The sequence below is a fragment of the Microcaecilia unicolor genome, chromosome 7, assembly GCF_901765095.1.
Source record: "Microcaecilia unicolor chromosome 7, aMicUni1.1, whole genome shotgun sequence".
Classification (NCBI taxonomy): domain Eukaryota; kingdom Metazoa; phylum Chordata; class Amphibia; order Gymnophiona; family Siphonopidae; genus Microcaecilia; species Microcaecilia unicolor.
The window spans coordinates 47,448,714-47,470,431 of NC_044037.1; the positions used below are offsets into that span (position 1 = coordinate 47,448,714).

Genomic DNA, 21,718 nt, shown 5'->3' on the forward strand with positions numbered 1-21,718 from the left:
CTGTCTGCTGAATGTACCTGATTAAAGTCTGTTGTGCAAATAAAATCCTTATTCCAAATGATGATTTGTGGGCTTAACTTAATGATGAAAGGCTGTAAGTATAAATGCTTTTGTTGCATCCAGCAGCTATCTCTCACTGCATTGTATAACTTGTAATCTGGTTCCAGTTTGTCATAAGGCTGGTACCTTTTCCTTAGCTCTAGTGTCTCTCTCAGTAGCAACTCCTCTTAGAACTTCACAACCCCCTGATTGCCCCAGTTCTAGGGCTATTTAGGGATGGAGTCAGATTAAGGTCACCCTAGCCTTCTTGGGGAGGGGGCTTGGGACCCCTTAATTTCTAGACATTGGTGACCCCGAATTGCTGATCTAACACAATAGCACCCCAATACTGTCCTTTTTTTTTTGAACGCAGTGGGGATAAATATTTGCGTTCAAACCTTCGTTTCTGGCTTTCAATATTCTGTTCTGTTCTGTTCTTTCTCACCCTCTTTTCTTTCTCCTATCCTGTCCATCTCTTTGATTTGCGAGAGGTGCGCAAGACTGTGCTTGTTGTGTGAATGATGCATACCAACGAATCCAGGCGACTGCGATTTGGGGTTTGCTGTAAGTTTATTTCAATGTTCAAAATCTTTGGATTGGTCTTTATGCTAGCATTCTCGCTTAACAATCCTTAGAGATTGGGCATTCTCTGTTTCCCATCCCATCTTGTGTTCTGTCTTAATCCCCCCTTTTCAAATCCCTGTCCCCCTGTTCTTACTATGTATTCTATTCTTTCTTCTTCTGTCGCCCCCCCCAATCCCTTTCCCTGCTCTCCTGCATCCTAACTTCCTCTGCCTACCTCTTCCTATTAATCCTGCTCCGTTCTTCTCTGTAGGCTCCCGTATCGGGGGAATTTTCTTTACTCTAGGAGAACAGCACGCTTTCAGATTGCTCCCTTCTAACTCCTTCTAGTTTCTCTGCTCCTAGTACTGACAGCCCCCACCTTTCCACATCTGCTATTGCCTTCACTCTGTGTGTGCGAAACAGTTATCCACGAGATTTTTTTTTTAATGCCTCGGGACTGTCCCTCCTACTTCCTACAACTTTCTTCTCTTTTCAGCTGCAAACACTAATTGCGGGGCTCAGCTATGCAGCTGCTTACCGCCGTTCAACTGCTGTTTTCCCCTTATCTCTAAACTTCTCTGCCTCCCATGACTTTGCCGTATCCAAATCTTTGTGCACTACACTTCCCATAAGACCCTATTCAGTTCTTTTAGTTCTCTGAACTATGCTTTCCCTCTAACAGCCCACAGCCCCCCCTCTTCCTGTACTTTTCTCGGCTCTCTTTCATAGTGCAGCATTAGAACCTTTGATTTCCGTTTCTCCTTATGGATATGTAGTTTCTATCTCTTGCTCCTGTGTCATCTTTTCCGCTGTTACATACATTTCCTGATTCTGTATCTCTTATCTCCCCTTTTTAACTTCCGTAGCAGTATATGGCTGTCTTGCGGTCTGGGGGAGGGTCCGCTCTTTTTTCCTTTTACATCTTTGTGTATGTCTCTGCACTCCGTCTGATTTGGATTTTTGTGTGCACTATACTGTTCCGTCTCTGTTTTTTTCTTAGTTCTTATCTCTGTATGCCGTTGTCTAAATCTGGCTTGGCTTTTTCACTTTGAAGCGCATTTTCTGTCCGTTATTATTTACTGCGTAGTTCACCTAATTGCCCTTTTTCACTGCTGCTTAGTTCTGTGCTCTCACCCCACCCCCATAGCTATTTCTTTTTCCCTTAAGTTCAATCTGGATTCCTTCCTCCACAACATTTTGTTCTTCTCTCACTTTTTCTGCCCTAATAATCCTCCCTGCCCTCTTCTCTGATGCTCTGCCGACTCCTAAAATTTATAAGGATGTGGCCCGCACGATACCAATTGGGGTAACTTAATTTTTTTTCCCCCTTCTCCGTCCGTTTTCTTCTGTTCTATGCTGGAGTGGTACAAGTTAACCAATTATTTACACAGGGATATTGTGAACCTTTTGCTGTCTATCCTCCGTCAACTGTATTGCTCCTAAATTTATCTAACTATATCTAATTCTCTGGTATATTTCCTCATGCTGCCAAGTCCGTTATACGCGCACTTCTGAGCATGTAAGAATGTACGGATGCATCTTTGCTTTCACTTCTACGATTATGGCACTGCATCTTAGTCTTACTCTGCATTCTCCTTTTATCAGGGTATACTTTTTCCTCCTCTGTGATGTCATGTTATTAGGACGTTGTCTCCCACTCCCCACAATTCTCTGCTCATACTGCTTTGACTTTTGGCCGTTGCCCTCTATTTCATTTCATCTCCCTTAAACAAATGCTTTCTCATTCTGTCTCTGAGCCGTGATTTCAACCCCAAGACAGGTTTCTTTATTTTTGCGCTGCTAGTGACAGCCTGATAGACTTCATTGTGCTACACCATGTGTTTACAAAGTGTTACAAGAGTATCTTTCCTTCAAACATACATAACTTAACTTTCTCCTTCTTTGTCCTAGTGTGGCTTCCGGTGATTACATTACAGTGTTTCTTTAATATGTTTTTGGTAGTATGCTGATAGTTCATTTACGTGGCCCCCCATGATTTATGCTTCATGATCCTGGTTTTCGTACTTTAAATGGTATTATTCAATTCCTACAGATGTTACTTTCTTTTGCCCTGCATAGATATATGTCTTAATGTTCCACTATAATGTCCACTATAATGTCACATTTACCTTGCTATGATTAATACGCATGTATTTCTTGCTGAATGCTCAAATTTTCATGACTTTTACTTCTATGATGGCAGTGCTGGTCCGCTGCCCATCTATAATCTTTAACACTAAGCTACGTATACCAAAACTGTTCTACAAGGTTAAGGATTTCTCAGACTTTTTCAGCTTTGTTTGTCCTGCATGATTGCTTTTGTACTGCTTGCCCTAGCTTCCTTTCTGTTCTGCTCTACCACCCTCAAGCTTTCCTTTCATAATTTGCTGTGTGGCAGCCTCAGTATACACGGTAAAGTTAAGGTGCCTTACCCGAAGAGCTTACATGTTTTTTTTCCCTTTAAAACAAAATTTTTTCTTGCTACCTTTCTAGCTATGAACCACACTTCCTGCATTCTATTTAAAACTGCACAGTTACAGTTTCGTTCTGTGCACACCCCTGATAAGATTGCTGTTCGGAGTGTGTCCCTCGTACCCGCTTGTATGTCTCCTTATTTTATTTGTTTATTTATAACTTTCTTTCACCGTTAGCTGGATGCACCGATTACGGCGTTCAGCTCTCTAGCCACTTTTGTTTTACTTCTCTCTAATAAAGGAAAGGTCTGTTTCCTCTCGACGGCTGTTTTCAAGTTCTCAGCTTTTTATGACTGAGACCTCTCGCTCTATACTTGCAGTCTCATTTCTCTGTATTTTTGCTTTCCCCATTTACAAGTGCATAGCTGTCTATTTTCCTCTTTTTCTGTGGCTGTTTTATAAATAACTTCCCCTCCATTCTCTGCCCTCTCTGTCTCTCGTATCTGTTAATCTCTAGCTTTGGAATGTATTATCCTGTTTCTAATAATCTCCGGTAATAACCTTTCGCCCTGTACTGCAACGGCACCCTTCTTTTCTCCTGACTATGCTTCCTGCTCTTACATATAGCCTGTCTGTCTGTAAGGTTACGTTCTCTTCTCTGCCACTTATTTAAATATATTCCTTTTTAATTTTGATAGTCTCTTGGCTACTATTTTCAGTTGTTTTATTAAATTTGTACTTGCCCTAGCAGTTGTTATCACACCCTTTTAATTTATAATGTTATACTTTTAATTAATGCTTAAGGTTTGTTATTTATTCTCCTATTTGAAATTTGCTTAGACGCTATATGGATTATATCTTGCTCCCGTTATAAGCTAGGCGCTGTGCTGTCCCCGCCCATCAGTTTCTATTGCTTGCATTATTATTGCACTGGCTTATTTTAAACACTTGCAGTAATGACTTATGTTCTAAATGTTTCCGGATGTATATTTCCACATCCTGAGAATGACAATCGCTTTTAAATAATATGATAATAGGAGTATTATGTACTATATAGCAGCATTTCTCTGCTTTTACCTTAATAGATATGCATATATAACCCAACCCACCTTCTCTTTCCTTCTAATGCTGCAGCTGTTCTGTTTGTCATCATTTAGACATATCATTTCAGTCACTGATTAGTATGTATGTTTTATGCCGTATCATTGGAAGTTCTTAATGTAAGAATCACATGTTTTAATTTGTTCTTTTCCCCTTTCACCTGTTTAGCCACAAAAGCTTCCTGCCATCGCATTGGGGTTTATTTTGTTTATTATGTTCCTTTTCTGAATGTATGAGTATTAATTTGTCATATTTATGGGTATTAACTTGTCATATTTGCACAATGATTCTAGTGTCCTGTTTCACAATTTCTTGAATTATATGCTTCTCTTATATTTTCCTGTTTAGATGCGACTTCCAACCTATCCGGTACCCGCCCCAAAAGCATTTAATATGTATTTACCTTTATTTCATTTATTCTAGGGGTATAGCTCCGGACTACACATGTTATAATGTCTTTGTTAATATACATTTTCTTGCCTTTTGCTGAAATCGGTTTTCCAGTTACATATATGGTTCTCCTCTGTTACTCTTATTATAGTATGTAGTAGTTTCATGTCTTGTTTAAAGTCTATATTTTGTTTTCATATACAGCTTACCCTTACAGCTTATTTTTGCCTTACATTACAAATTAGGTAGGCCCAGTTTTTATCATATAATATGTACACTTATCTTTCCTAATTAGTTTTCTTCTTTTACTACAGGTATGAATGAATTTATTTGTACTGTTTGCCCTTGTATTGCAGGCTTTCTTATTATTACTGTTCCGCTCTAATGCTTTTGAGTTTCCTTCTCCTGGTTTGTTGAGTGGAAAATATATTATCTAGTGAATGATGAACGTGGAATTTTTCACATTTTTTGTCCTGACTAAGGTGTTCCAACTAAAGGCTCTTTTTATGACTGTGACTTTCCCAAAGAGCTTACATTTGTTTTGTTTTGCTTTGGAATATTTCGTTTTTCTCTCTCTATTTTTCTATCACTTCTATAGTAATTTTCAGGGGCTTTTCCCTGGGACATACTATACTTTTATTGTTTTCTTATATACCAGTGTCACGCTATAACCATTGGGTTGATACCGATGTCTGGGACTTACATCCATTGAGGGTGCTCCTTCAATGGATGACGGTATCTCATTTATTAGATTTTGAGCAGACTTCCATTCCATTTTTCGGAGTGGCCTGCGGTTTCGGCATTATTGCCCACCTATGAGTTACTTGTATAGATGAGCGCGGGGTTAATAAAGAGACGTCTAACGACTTTCGTTGCGATTGTGTACAGGTTGACTCGGGTATTTAAAATTGTTTAGAAATGGTTAGTTGTATACGCGGGAGAGCCTAACCTATAAAATTTTTATTTCTCTGCGTGCGTTGTAGCCACTTAAGGTTCATTGGGGTGATTACGTTGTAGCTAATCAGCGGGACCCGTTGGACCGCTGCTCCTCGACTCAGAGGACCTTATTCGCAGGTTTTTTGAGTTCATTTTGGGAGTGTTTGCAATGTCCCTTTTTGGGGGCTCTATCATGGCGTTGGAGCCCATGGCCACTAATTACCAGTGTAGTTTTTGGCAGGCATGTTGTAGCTGTCTTTAGAAGCACACTCTGGGGAGTAGTATTTGTTAATTTGGGATAGAGTAGTATAAATATATAATAGCCGACACTAACCTTCTTCTGCTCTATTTTCTTTTCACTTTTGTGGCTTTCAATTGTCTGTTTATTTAACCTGCGGCAAAAGCATAGGGCTTTCCGCCAATTAGTAATTTATGTCTTTGGGTTCCGTTGCTGGGACGCTCTTGAAGACGCGTGAGTATAAAGGACTTTTATAGATTTGCCAATACAATTTGACACAACCCAGATATCGGTGTTCTACCATACCAAAGTTCTGGTACCCAATTCATTATGCTGCCTCTTGAGAGAGTGATAAATCACTTCCCAGGAGACCACATAAATCTTATAAAGTTTTGCCAAATATGGCATTCCTGGAATAAGTTTCAGCCTGGACTCTCGTGGCCCCGTAACGGCACCTTTAATACCAAAACCCTGCAAAGGTTATTAAACTTTATTTACACATATACACCCGATTCCACCCGTCATCTTCACTATCAGATCCTCAATAGATGGCTATTCCCTTTGTGGAACCCGGATCAACACCGTCCGCAGTGACCACAGATTTAGGGATCAATATTAACCGCCCCATAATGACTGGACGTAATCCGAACCCGATCTAATTTTGTTGCTCTCAGTTACTCACACTACTCAGCTTCTCATTTAGGATCCAGAAACCATTTCTCTGTATATATATTGATGTGATGTTTCTGTTTCTAGTACAGATAACATGTCTTTATTTTATTTTTTTTTAGGTTTAATTGCAAGTGTATGTTTATGGTACCACACAAATGACCTAACTAAGTCAGCAAGTTATTTATTTGTTTCTAAGCATACCTTCCCAGGGGAGTTCTTATCAACTGCAGGGAAGAGCGATCCCCAGAGGATGTTCATTTTATGTTTTTTTTATATAAACCTTAACTGACTTATTTATGCCATTTTACTCTATACGGGATCCCTTTTAAATAAAAGCTGTGTATTGCTCATTGTTAAAATGTTTTCTGCTTTAACTGTTACGCTGTTTAAATTGATGTTTAAATTGATGTGACATTCACTTCTTTAGTTTTTTCATGAATATAAAGCCTTCATTTTTGAAATCTCTCTATGACATCTGAAAGCTTTTCATTATTTCCTTGTCTAAGAAAGAAGAAATATTTAATAACCATTATCCGTTATATGGAATGAATGCGAAAAATATTCCCCTGAACTGGCCATTTGGGGGAGCATTTTGCGCTGATCATAGATTTTGTAATATTCTTGGACTGAGAATTGGTAAAGCTTTCAGACATATACACTCCACTTTCTGATTCCTTTCTATTCAAAACAGCAACTATTGCTCTTTTTATCTCTCTGTCTTTCACTGTGAGTGATTGTGAGAAGAACTGGTGTACATTATTCGTGTGCAGCGGTCCTGGAATTTATGCTTTGTGTATTTAACTAACACCTTGCTTCAACTAACTCTTACCACATGGTGGCTTTGTCTTAAAGCGATATGCTTCTCTCTACTTCTTTGACTGACTGAAAAGGGTTACTTAAACTCTATGTGAAGGTCAATCAAGTGGCTGCACTTTTTAATGTTTTTCTTCCATTTATCTTTTTCGAGGAACCTTTTTCTTGCATTGTCGTCTGAATACGCCTTGCTGCAATTCAGATGTATAATATTTTGTTTTATTTTTATTTTTATTTTTATATATTTTATTTTTTGGGGGGGGATTTTTTATAATTTTTCATTTTCGATGCTTTGTTTCTTACCAAGCCTCTTTCCTGGCCCCTAGCATTCTGACTTCTTTCAATAACTTAACCACATAAATTGCACTACTGGTCTGTTTAAGTTTTGCCTTTCCTCAGATGGATACAGGAATTCCGTTGACGTCCCTCACCGAGGAGACGACTGCTAGCAAAGAAGAACTACCCAATAATGTATCTGATCTGAAGGCTATGTTGCAGCAAAGAATCGCTAAATTAAAAGACAGATGCACAGACACCAACATTACCTGGTGTGAGAAACAAGATATTATTCAGCGTGAGTTTCAACAGATGCATAAAGAGACAGGCTCTCCACTTATTAGAGTTACAAAAAGCTTTGGCCTCTACCTCTCTTTCTGAATCATCTAACTCGTAAGTCCTGCTGGCCTCCTGCAGCTGAGGGCTCAACCCTTGGTGAATGGTAGTCATCACAGGTGAAGATTCCATATCTATTGGCAATAAATTGCAACGCATTGCCCTCCATACATCAATAATTGAACATTTACCATCATCTCTAAATTCTAATTGTTTTTTGTAGATATAATTTCATATATACTATTGCTATTTATGTAAATTGGCTTTTCATTATTGAACCCTTCTGGTTACCCTTTTGCTTTTGCACGTAATTAGCACTGTTTTCTCCATGTTTACATTGTCTTTCATCTCTATTCAATTCACACTGATTATGCCCACTAAAATATAGCAATGTATCATTCAAGCATACAGTTATTTTGCTTATTCCTTTGCCAGCCTCTGGCTCTTGATGGACTGATTATGATGGTGTATGCCTAGAATAAAGATCTATCCAAGCCCAAATGATGTTAGATCCCCCAAGGTTGTAGCAATAATCTTTACACCTTGTAAACTACTGGACCACAAGTCTCGGGTCCATGTGAAAGATATACAGGTTAACTCAGCCGCAGAACCAGATGTTACCAGCCTAACCATCTCAAGACCGACCACTTCCTTCAACAGGCCAGCCTGAAAACCCAGTCCTGTTAGATCTCCGTCCAGATTCTTCAGCGCTTCCACCGCCTCAACCATGATCGATGAAAGAGACTTTAGAACTGATACTTAATTTGAGAACTACTGTTGCTGTTTATGGACATTATAGATTCATATTTTGTTTTGTTTTAGCAGTAATCCTGTCTAGATATTGAAAAGGTTTTATTTTTATTTTTCTATTATTTTCTTTATTGTTCTTTATTGTTCTAATTGTTTTTCTAAGAGTTTCCCTATTATTTCTGTTTATGTAATTTGAATGGAAGTTGATATTGCTCAGATACGAGTATCAACCAATTATGCAATTGTTTAACTCTGATGTAGACTTACTTACGTTGCATGTCTTCCTGTAGGTTTGACTAAGCTGCAAGTGGGGTAATGGATATATATATAAAATGCTTCCCATACTTCCAGGTCATTATGCATATGTCAAGATCCATGCATAACCTTTGATACCATTTTTGCTGTATGAGGCAACCTCATACTTGCTATCCACTTATTAGTGCTCATGATTGGATGCCAATGATGAGTAATAGTAAGATCCAAGAATTCCGACCTGTTTAAGGATTCTGAATACCTACAACCTTAAACAGCCTGCAATCTGAATACTAACTATATATTTGTTGAGCCACCCTAACAATGCTTAATCGAAACCACTGTTCCTTCTCAAGACTACTGAGATACATACATTAGATTATCTCCCTATGTACTATGCAACAGATACAATAGAAGTCATAGAAAGACCTGAAAGTATTAGTATGACCTATACTTCATGAGAGTTTGTAGATGAACTCATGGTTTTGTCCCATTCATAAAACCTCTATCACTACAGGTTTGAGTACGCCTCAAGAGGGGTAACATCAAGATTAAGGCCCAAGGGGTTGGGTAATATAAAGGGAATTCCATATGGCCAGAAATATACCACCTAAGAATGAAGTTTTCTGTCTGGCATAATATCTGCTAGCAATCCATAAGAGCAAAACTCCCCCTCTCGTTTGAAAGCTTGCCACCTTCTGGAATGGATGATGACAAGCTTGACGAGCTTTGTGTCACCCCTCCTCAGAGGGGGTGACAAGTGGGGAATGTATAATTATAGTACAGCAAGAGACCCTCACTGGATGCCCACCGGAAGGGTGGGAAGGCCAGATTTTAGGACTCAGGCTGTAAAAATACCAGCCAGGTTTAAAAATCTATGACTGGCTGCGCAAGGACTTGCTTTTCCTGTAAGTTAATATGTGTCCCCGCTTGGGATCCATCCACTGGAATAGTGATGGGTCAATTTACATACCTTTAACAGCTAAAATAACTGAAGAAGTACTGACTAGGCCAAATAACAAGTACATGATTTAATATTTCAGAATCTGTAAAAAGCAGGTCTGAACAATGAGTTCTGACACAAACAGGTACAACTGTCACTTTAAATCAGATGAACAAAATGGAGTCTATTAGTTTTGTATAGAAGGCTACAGAGGTTATACAGGGTTCTTAAGATGGCGTAAAAAGTATTGCGACACAGACAGATGTGGAACTGTTATCTCAAAGCTTCTCAAAACATGCTGATAAGACTGTGTGGGAAAGTATCATCTCAGAAATTGAGAGCTAGGTATCTCACCATTGACTTCTATGGAGAGTTTGTGTATAAAAGAGGGGACAATTTGCCATAGCTTTGGTATCCGCCCCAACGCTTATCTCAGACGGCGAAGCTCTGTCCGGTTGTACCCAGAATCTGTCTGCTGAATGTACCTGATTAAAGTCTGTTGTGCAAATAAAATCCTTATTCCAAATGATGATTTGTGGGCTTAACTTAATGATGAAAGGCTGTAAGTATAAATGCTTTTGTTGCTCCAGCAGCTATCTCTCACTGCATTGTATAACTTGTAATCTGGTTCCAGTTTGTCATAAGGCTGGTACCTTTTCCTTAGCTCTAGTGTCTCTCTCAGTAGCAACTCCTCTTAGAACTTCACAACCCCCTGATTGCCCCAGTTCTAGGGCTATTTAGGGATGGAGTCAGATTAAGGTCACCCTAGCCTTCTTGGGGAGGGGGCTTGGGACCCCTTAATTTCTAGACAGTAACCAGCTACCTCCCGTTGAATATCACTGGATAACCAGTTAAGTACCATTTAACCGTCCAGTCTTTCACTCAGTGTTAAGGCTCTGTCCCTTGATCATTGGAGGTATAGCAAGATGCAGTAGATATTCTACTTCTGGCAGTATCGGCTTAAAGATTCTTTCCTTGGGCTGATTCTGTAAACTTTGCAATCCATTGGCTTTTCTTCTTGGTCTTTGAAGAAATGCTTTTAGAAGCAGGGCCTGCTACTGCTGCAGAACAAGTGGCCTCTGATTCCACAACACTGATCAGACTTAGAAACATGAAACACCTTCATTAATGTAGCTACAGCACGCTTCACCTTCCAATTTGACATTATGTTTAAATGTCTGCATTTTTAAAATTAAAGCACAATTTTGTAATTACAAAAGTGAAGTGATATATGTTATTGTTTCAAATCAGGAGATATTTTGAAAGATCCGCACACTAAGCGTATGTATTTCACACAGGTTGCATGCAAGGATACTTTAGAATTTACCATGGGAAGCAGAGATGCGTGCAAAGCATTTTGGAAAAGTTGTGTTGAATACCATGCATTTTTCAGACTTTCTGAAGAGCCACAATCAAAGCCCAAACCCTTTTTGTGCAGCAAGGGATCCAATTTTCAATACAGGTAATGGTTCCAAATGTGAAGGGAAAGTATATACTACAGTGAGAGGTTTATTTACCATGCTGCAAGGCTGTAGCTAGCTCTGTGCAGCTGGTGCAGCAGTACAGGGCATAAGGGAAGCTGGGATGTCAAATTTGTGCCCTGTCCATTGCCTGTCCTTGCTGACATGATGCAACTGGGCAGGGTGGGAGTTGCACCGGGAAATGTTGCATAGAGGGCATTTGCAGGTTACAACACTCCTGCTAAACTGTGTTAGCTGTTAAACCCGGGTCTACATATTGACAGTTAATGTAGTGCAGTAGCTTTAAGCTATTTAAGGGGGAAGTGTCATATTGTCAATGCAGAGTTCACTAGTAACATAGAGAGACATAATCGAACGTCGCCGGTGAAATAGGTCGCCGGCGATCTATTTTGGCGGCAGCACTACAGCTGGCCGTAACTGTATTATTGAAAAAGATGGAAAGCCATCTTTTTTTTTTTTTCGATAATACGGTTCGGCCCGGCCAAATGCCAGAGTTCGCCAGGTTTGAGATGGCCAGTTGTGTTTTTCAGCGATAATGGAAAAAAATGCCGGTGATCTCAAACCCAGCGAAATCCAAGGCATTTGGTCATGGGAGGAGCCAGCATTTGTAGTGCACTGGTCCCCCTCACATGCCAGGGCACCCTAGGGGGAACTTCTAAAAATTGAAAAAAAAATATACAAATAGTTCCTAGGTGCATAGCTCCCTTACCTTGGGTGCTGAGCCCCCCAAACCCACTCCCCACAACTCTACACCACTACCATAGTCCTTATGGGTGAAGGGGGGCACCTACATGTGGGTACAGTGGGTTTTGGGGGGGGGGGGTTTGGAGGGCTCAACACTTAGCACCACAAGTGTAACAGGTAGGGGGGGATGGGCCTGGGTCTGCCTGCCTGAAGTGCACTGCACTCATTAAAAACTGCTTCAGGGACTTGCATACTGCTGTCAGGAAACTGGGTATGACATTTGAAGCTAGCAAAAAAGTTTTGTATTTTAACTTTTTTAGTGTGGGAGGGGGTTGGTGACCACTGGGGGAGTATGGGGAGGTCATCCCCCATTCCCTCCGGTGGTCATCTGGTCAATTGGGGCACCTTTCTGAGGCTTGGTTGTGAAAATTAAAGGACCAAATAAACCCAGCAAAATACTAATTAACGCCGCTTTTTTTTTTTCCATTATCCACGTAAGCCGGCCATCTGGTAAGCTACGCTCATGCCCGCCCACGTCCCACTTTCGCTATGCCGCCGACCTGCCCCCTTGAACTTTCGCCGGCGTGGCTACAGGAAAGCGGCGATGATGTCAAAAAATCAGCTTTCGATTATACCGATTTCGCCGCTTTTCCAAGATCGCCGACCATCTCCCGATTTGTCGGAAGATCGCCAGCGATCACTTTCGAAAATAAGCCTGATAGTAACATAGTAGATGACGGCAGAAAAAGACCTGCATGGTCCATCCAGTCTGCCCAACAAGATAAACTCGTATGTGCTACTTTTTGTGTATACCTTACCTTGATTTGTATCTGTCATTTTCAAGGCATAGACCTTAGAAGTCTGCCCAGCACTAGCCCCGCCTCCCAACCACCAGCCCTGCCTCCGCCACCCAATCTCAGCTAAGCTTCTGAGGATCCATTGCTTCCAAACAGGATTCCTTTATGTTTATCCCACGCATGTTTGAATTCCATTACCGTTTTCATCTCCACCACCTCCCGCAGGAGGGCATTCCAAGCATCCACCACTCTCTCCGTGAAAAAATACTTCCTGACATTTTTCTTGAGACTGCCCCCCTTCAATCTCATTTCATGTCCTCTAGTTCTACCGCCTTCCCATCTCCGGAAAAGGTTCATTTGCGGACTAATACCTTTCAAATATTTGAACGTCTGTATCATATCATCCCTGTTTCTCCTTTCCTCCAGTACATGTTCACTGTTAATATGGCAGATAATGCAGAGCAGTTAATGCTACCTCAAGGGCGTTAACTATAATCACACATCATCTGCCATAAAGTTAATGCATGATGTCATGCAGATAACAGAGAAAAAGTTGCTAACTCTCCAAATATGTCCCCCAACAGTTATTACACAGGTTAGGTCAGTGGTTTCCAAACCTGGTCCTGGAGTCACCCCAGCCATCCACAATGAATATCCATGAGAGATTTGCATGTACTGCCTCCACTGCATGCAAATCTCTCTCATGAATATTCATTGTGGATACCATTAAAAGCTGACTTGCTGGGGTGCCTCTAGGACCAAGTTTAGAAACCACTGGGTTATGCAGTTAGCACATGTTGTTTTTGGCTATTAATGGGCTCTAACTACAAATCCTTATTGCACTTTAATAAATTGGAGCTTAAAAATCATGTTTTATTTTTTCCCTACATCTGAATTTCTTTTTTTTTTTGTTTGTTGGAGAAAGTATGAGGTAAGTGTTCAAATTGCCCAGTTAAGTCATGCATGGTGGTGTCGGAGCCTACATTCAATGGCACGTAACCAGACAGTACCACTGAATATAAAGCTCTGACCACCGTGGCACTCGTCAGTTAGTGTCAGGGTGGTCTGGGGATGGAGTGGAGAATTATACAGTCACTGGCAATATTCAGAGCTGGTGCCCATATAGCCAACTGCACATGTAGGACAGCACAAAACGCATTCCCAACTTTAGGGTCCTTTCACTAAGGCACGCCAGAAAGTAGTCGGCACTGCGGTTAGCATGTGCATTTGCAGTGCACTCTAGCATGGCAGAAAAATGACTGCAGTCGGCTTTTTCTTTTCTTTTTTAATGTCCACACGCTAATTTCTCTGTTAACATGTAGCCATTACCATTGAGAGCCTTTACTGCCACCTATTTAGGAGGTGGTAAGGGCTCCTGTTCTAATCAGGTGGCACATGGTAATGAGCCTGCACTACCCGATTAGTGCAGGCACGCCTACTCTCTGCCCCAGACATGCCTCCTACAGCAAAAAATACAAAATATATTTTTACCATGGGAGTAGTGTGTACTGCTGTCCAAACTACCATGGGATGTCTCAGTACATCTTGTGGTAGTACCATTTTATCATGCGGTAGGCCCGCTGCGCCTTAGCAAAAAGACTCCTTTGCCAGATCTCATGAAGCCAGGGCATCAATGTTTAAGGCAGCCTAGCTGGCCAAAGTGGAATTGTGCACCTGAGGCCTGGTCTCAATGGAGGAGCACCCGGACACAACTGCTGGAGGCCTAAAAGTTTAATTTTAATCTTAACATAAATTATAGAATTTGGCCAGGGCTCCTTAAAATGATTTAATTTAAATTTTAATGGTGGTCAGGTCCTGAGAGAGCTGCTGGGAGGGGGTCTTGGTGATCATAAGATAGGGAAAATAATTTGTATTCATTTAGGGGTCCTTTTACTAAGGTGCACTAAATGATAAGGTGCCCATAGGAATATAATGGGTGCCTTATCGTTTAGTGTATGCTAAGCATTAGAGTGTGCTAACCCCTCTGTTTACTAAGCCGTGTGGCAATGCTGACACAGCCCATTCAAAGTGAATAGGCTGTGTCGGCATTAGCGTATGTAAACAACAGGGTAAATCTGTTAGCACGCCTTAGTAAAAGGATCCCTTCATTTGGTGGTGTTAAATTTTGGACATTTTATGATCTTAAAATGTCAACACAGCGTAGGAGATGTGAGAAGGTGCTTTATTATCATTTCTGTTGGTAGCATGATGTTTCATGGGGATTTGAGTGGTATTTTGGGTAAATAAAAATTGTTTAAATGGTTTTGGGACTTTTCTGTGAATTTCTATGTTTAAATTTGGAAAATTCTTGAATTCCATCTGAAAGGCTTCATTTTTATTGACCATTGGTGTAAAAACCAAACAAATCCCAAAACAAAACAAAAAAACCTGGGTTCCTCTTATGGAAGCCTATGGAGAAAGGTCAGCTGGAATGTATATTTAATTTGAAATTTGGTTTGCACCAAGGGCAGGCATGCATACATGCATGTATGTAGAACTATTAGAATTTTTCTGATGCATGCCTGTTATTAGGAAAGGTATGGTAAATAATACCAAGACTATTATAATGCCTCTATATCGATCCATGGTGCGACTTCACCTTGAGTATTGTGTTCAATACTGGTCAGTGTATCTAAAAAAATATAGCAGAATTAGAAAAGGTTCAAAGTGTGATCAAAATGATAAAAGGGGATATCTACAGACAGGGAGAGGGATCTTGGGGTGATAGTATCTGAGGATCTGAAGGCGACGAAACAGTGTGACAAGGCGGTGGCTGTAGCCAGAAGGTTGCTAGGCTGTATAGAGAGGTGTGACCAGTAGAAGAAAGTAGGTGTTGATGCCCCTGTGCAAGTCATTGGTGAGGCCCCACTTGCAGTATTGTGTTCAGTTTTGGAGGCCGTCCCTTTGAAGGATGTAAAAAGAATTGAAGCGGTGCAAAGAAAAGCTACGAGAATGGTAAGGGATTTGCATTACAAGACTTATGAGGAGAGACTTGCTGACCTGAACATGTATACACTGGAGGAAAGGAGAAACAGGGGTGACATGATATAGACGTTCAAATATTTGAAAGGTATTAATCCGCAAACAAAACTTTTCCGGAGATGGGAAGGCGGTAGAACTAGAGGACATGAAATGAGGTTGAAGGGGGGCAGACTCAAGAAAAATGTCAGAAAGTATTTTTTCACGGAGAGAGTGGTGGATACTTGGAATGCCCTCCCGTGGGAGGTGGTGGAGATGAAAACGATAACGGAATTCAAAAATGCGTGGGATAAACATAAAGGAATCCTGATCAGAAGCAATGGATCCTCAGAAGCTTAGCAGAGATTGGGTGGCAGCACCAGTGGTTGGGAGGCGGGTTAGTGCTGGGTAGACTTCTGTGGTCTGTGCCCTGAAAATGGCAAGGTCAGGTATACATATAAAGTAGCACATATAAGTTTATCTTGTTGGGCAGACTGGATGGACCGTACAGGTCTTTCTCTGCCGTCACCTACTATGTTAACTCCTCTCATATGAGGAAAGCCTACAGAGTTTAGGGCTCTTCAGTGCAGCTTTGAGGGGAGATATGATTGAGGTCTACAAAATCCTGAAAGGTGTAGAATGAGTTAGAAGTGAATCAATTTTTTACTCTTTCAAAACGTACAAAGGCTAGGGGACACTCTTTGAAGTTACAGGGAAATACTTTTAAAACAAATAGGAGGAACAATTTTTTCACTCAATGAATAGTTCAGCTCTGGAACTCGTTGCCAGATATGGTAACATCAGTTAGCATATCTGGGTTTTAAAAAAGGTTTGGACACGTTCCTGGAGGAATAGTCCATAGTCTGCTATTTAGATAGAAACGGGGAAGCCACTGCTTACCCTAGGATCGGTTGCATTGAATGTTGCTATTATTTAGGTTTCTGCCAGGTACTTGTGACCTGGATTAGCCACTGTTGGAAACAGGATACTGGGCTAGATGGACCATTGTTCTGACCCAGTATGGCTATTCTTATTATTCTTCTGGTGGGAAAGGTGACATCAGTAGTGACACAAAAAGAGTCAATCTCTCTGGAGACAGAGTATGTGCTCAGTTGGGAGGGAGAATTTGCTGAGTGCAGGAAAGAGTATTATTGTGAAACCAGGGTTGATATTGAGTGGTTGTGGAGGCTGTGTGTGACTTGATTACATGTTGAGCCTCACAGTGACCTGTAGGCTTATAGCCACGTGCCCAAGTGAATGGGAGCAAGGGTAAGCTAGGGATGAACTAGATTGCTCACATTTTATGAGAACTTAAGTTTAATTAGATGACCAATGCTGGTTTGGTGTGTAAAAAAAATTAACCCAAAAAGCACACTAGCACCTACCCAAGGGCCAGGGCATATAACCTGTGTTCACTTTGGGGAAAAATTGAGAAGCGAGTAAAGCTCTTCAGTGTTGCAATATAATTTTGTTTGAGCTCTGCTTATGTTTTGGTGCTGCCTCTGGACTGAAAGTAATGGTTTGCAGCTGATGCTATGGAATTTATGCTTGCTGGAAAGTAAGGTGAAGGGCAATTGGGAGAGACTGGCATGAAACAGAATATGTGAGAGAGTTTGCAAAGTCCTTCTGTTTAAGAGGGTAGGTTAGCTTAGGAAAAAACACATAACCTTTTATTTGGCCAGCTAGATAGGGAAAACCTCCAACTAAATTTCCTAGCTCTGGAGTTGTAAAATACATAAGTTCTCTCTGGTTTTGTAAAGATAGGCTAGTAGGACTGACTTCTGGAAAAAAGAAGAGTGCAGGTGCCCAACAGAACAGAAGGAAAGAAAGCTCAAAGAAAATAGCTATGTAATTTCTGCAAAAGGACTGAGTTAAGGGAAAGGATAAATAGATAGAGTGAGAGACTCATACTTACCCGAGGGTTTCTTTTACAAAGCCAAGCGGCAAATGAGAGGAAGCCCATAAGAATTGAATGGGCTTCCTCTCATTTGCCGCACTGAGAATCGATAGCGTGGCTTTGTAAAAGAGGACCTGAGTTTGTGCAACCCTGGCTTTGCTGGCAGTACCCTTCCAAGCTGCTAAGGAATGTCTTAGAAAAGAGAAAACAGAATTTGAAAGTGTCAAGTTCTTAAATAACTTGGGTTGGCAGAAATGTTAAATTAGAACTTTAAGCTAGTTTTGAGAGAAAAAGTTGAAAATACTTACTTGAAAACTTCCGTGAATAAACCACTGATTGTTTCCATACATTGAAAGCCGAGTGTTTAAATGCCTTGATGAGAAACTGTAACATACGTAAGAGAGGAAACAAATGCAACTCAGTTGCAGGTGTCAGTCATAAAATGAAACTTTATAGAAAAATGACTGTCATTCTATTTCGTTGACTGAGTTTAAAATAATTTCAACAACTTAACTAAAGTTGTTTTGCTATCATCTTAAAGTTCCTTTGGCAATAAAATTGTTTTTTTTTTAATGAATCTCTTGGTTAGTCTCCAATTAGTTTCAAAGGGAAACCCATCCGCTGTGACATTTATAACCTTAAGTCAAAAGGGTGCAATATCCTCCTTGGTCACTAGGGGATCTATATAAAACAAAGTGATAAAGAGACTTTCTCTGACACGAGCAAGACATATGCCTCCAGGACCAGGATTGGGAACCACTGAGTCAACACATGCTACAATTGCTGAAAAGAAAGCAACATCACAGTAAGAGAAGAATTATGAAAACACCCAACTTTTAACTATTTTGATATTTTTGAAATTCCAGACAGTTCCTGAGTGCATTAACAGGTCAATACTCAGACCCAGCAAAGTAGTAACCAGGTTTCAACTGGTGTAAATCTTCACATCCAAAGTTTGGTGTGGGACAGCTCTAAGGGATATTATATAAATGGTTACTGAATCTAGTCCTATGTGTTTACTGCTGCTGAATATCTGGATTTTTTTTTTTTTGCCCGCAGTGCAAATGGGATGAAAATTGTTCTTTTGTGGTCTTGCTGATGTTTGTTTTTGTTTCTAATTTGTTAACTGAGTCTTTGGCTACAGTAGCAACACATTTTTATTAGATATTTCTATTCATTATCTTTTTAGCGGAAGAACCCAAAGACAACTTCTAGCACTTGGGAGTAAAGGAACATTGAAGAGTTTACCTTTCAAAAGGTATTTAATAGATTTAAGTATATCGGGGGAGATTCTATATATGGTGCCTAAAATGTCGCCGTGGAAATCAGTGCCAGCTAAGCGTATTCTATAAGCGGCGCACAGATTTAGGCACAGTATATAAAATACACTTAATTGATATCTCAGTGCCTAAAACTATGCACCTCCATGTGGCGTAAATCCTGGCATATAGATTTAGACACACTGGGCCATATTGTATAACTACACATATAAATTTCAGAATGCCCACAAAATGCCCATTTCCCCGCCCATAACCACCACACCCCTTTTTGCTTGGACACGTTAGAAGTTAGGAATGCTGCAATACAGAATGTGCTTCGCAAATTGGGTGCGTAAATTCTAATTATTGCCAATTAGGGTTCATTATTGCTTGTTAAGAGCTGTTATCAATGCTAATTAGCTTGTTAAGCCAATTAACTTATACACGTTGTTATAGGATACTCAGATTTCGGCGCGGATCTCTAGGTGCACTATATAGAATCTGAAGGATTATGCTCATATGGCCATGTTACAGATTTTTAAAGAAAAAAATAGTACTGATTACTGTGACTTGGAATTTACAGGAAATACTACCAAATATATTATCATGAAAGACAGTGCCGATCTTCTCCAGACATTCTCACTGATGTGTCCAAGCAGGTACAGTTACATATGTTATTTGCAGTTTGTATAGTCTAGTAGGGCATCAGCAAGGAAGAAGTATTGCAACAAAGTTAAAAAGGAGGATTTTGAGCTGTGATCTCTTTTCTAGAATGTGACCTTTAATTGGTAATTTTTTTTTTTTTTTAGTATGATCATCCACTAGATTATTGCATGACAACCAAATCAGACAAATAAAAGGGGGGTAATTTTGATGGTCATTTGGCCTCTTATAAAAGACCAACTAGTGTTAAAAGTATACCCAAAGGCGTAAGATCATAAGAGTGGCCATACCAATGGTCAATCTAGCCCAGTATCCTCTTTTCCAAACAGTGGCCAAGCCAGGTCACAAGTACCTGGCAGAAACCCAAATCATGGCAATACTCCATACTACAAATCCCAGGGCAAGCAGTTGCTTCCCCATGTCTGTCTCAATGGTAGACTATGGACTTTTCCTCCAGGAATTTGTCCAAACCTTTTTAAAACCCAGATACACTAACCACTGTTACCACATCCTCTGGCAAAGAGTTCCAGAGCTTAACTATTCGTTGAGTGAAAATATATTTCCTCCTATTTGTTTTAAAAGTATTTCCATGTAAATTCCTCAAGTGTGCCCTAGGCATGATGGTGTGTACTTGTTGGTAGCATGTACAGCGGCAGAGTTTTTAAGTACATGTGTAGATTACTAAATATGCCAATTTACACTCATACTTGAATAATCTAGGTGCAGACATTAGTCATTCTTTTTTTACAGAGATAAATGTCACCAGAAACAAAACGTCATGCTTTTCCAGAGATGGTCACATTTACACATGCTCTTAAATGGAGTCAATTAATGCCACTTACATCACAATTTTATAAAGCACATAGGCACCTCTGTCTTTAAAAATAGCACCCAAGTTGGCACTTACTTGCTCTCTAAACCAGATACCCTATTATAAAATTACCCTCAAAAGTATATTAATTATAAAAGGTATCAATATTATTATTCAACAAATGATCGCATTTCAAATATATTGTTTCTCTTGCTGCTAGATTAATGATCTACTACTCATGCATGCAACCAGAGCATGTTCCAGGAGTGTGAACAGTGAGAGCTGGGAGCCCCTTATGGACAGGAAGAGAAGGAATTCCTCTGTGGAAGTTGTATTTGCAGCTGAGTTGGAGCGCTCTAAGCCTGAGGCTGACCCTGCCTTTCTTCACCAGTCTAAAAGCAGCACAACCTTCCCTACTTATAGCTACACAGACACGGAGAACCAGACTTATTCAATGTGGGGGCAAAGAATCACCACTTTCACTCAGTCTGGCATCAGGCTTACTGGCAGGGAGAAAAGTACATCAGTGGGCAGCATGGGAGAAGCGACTGCTCTACAATTAACTTACACTGATGTGCCCTACACACCACCATTCATAAGACAATTGGACCCAGCTATCCCTCAAATAAGTTTTTATGTGGATCAGCCTCCTGCAGTCCCCAGACACACATCAGCCAGAGCTGAGGATCGGGTGCAGTCAATAAATTATTTTGGGGTTGCTCCAGTAAAACCCAGGAGGCATCAAACCGATGTCCCTATGAATGAATTTCCTGCACCAACTTGTCCTAGGGTTTGCTGTGACAGTAGAAGCGCTGAATCAGAAACTGAACTCAGAGTCTTTAATAGCAATAATACTGAAGAGCAGTTACCTAAAAGACCCTGGAGTCAATCAGACATGAAATCAATACATTTTCCTCAAGGGTCAGAGTTCAGGCCACTAGGACCTTGTCCTTCACTTAGCAGAAAAGTCAACACTTCAAAATTCACATATGCCCCACAGCGTCTTCCACCACTGTCACCAGCAGATGCCTCGGGAGTTCCACGGGCCACAGAATACTATGTCTATAGCGCAACAGAATCCAGTGACTTGGATTCAGAGATCCTGAACACCTGTTACTATTCTTTATTTGGTAGATCAGCAGAGTCTCCGAAGGCTAGAGTACAGGTGTCTTCAGGGAGTCTTCAGCTGGAGGAAGATAATGAAAATATTCCAGTAACTATACATGGCAGCAGACATAGGACTTCCATGACAATATATTATTCCACATAAATGAGATAAAAATAAAAATAATAAACTATTTCTAGTCATGCATATAAGTATGACCATGGTTAGACACAACTGTCATGTGCTGTGAGACCAAAGCAAGCTTATTTTAATGATCAATATTAAAATGAATGTTTAAGATGTGTGATAGGAAAAACACGGATAAAGCAGGACATTATG

At 40.3% G+C, this 21,718-nt stretch overlaps 1 protein-coding gene across 1 annotated transcript in view; it reads left to right on the forward strand.

Annotated features, from left to right (window-relative positions):
- Positions 1-21,718, forward strand: part of FRMD7 (FERM domain containing 7) — a 72,330-nt gene extending 50,612 nt beyond the window's left edge. Inside the window, exons 9-12 of the mRNA XM_030210725.1 lie at positions 11,023-11,186; positions 18,731-18,799; positions 19,384-19,459; positions 20,495-21,718. Of these exons, the coding sequence (XP_030066585.1) occupies positions 11,023-11,186; positions 18,731-18,799; positions 19,384-19,459; positions 20,495-21,544 (1,359 nt within the window). The 3' untranslated portion in view covers positions 21,545-21,718. The remainder of the gene's footprint in view (positions 1-11,022; positions 11,187-18,730; positions 18,800-19,383; positions 19,460-20,494) is intronic.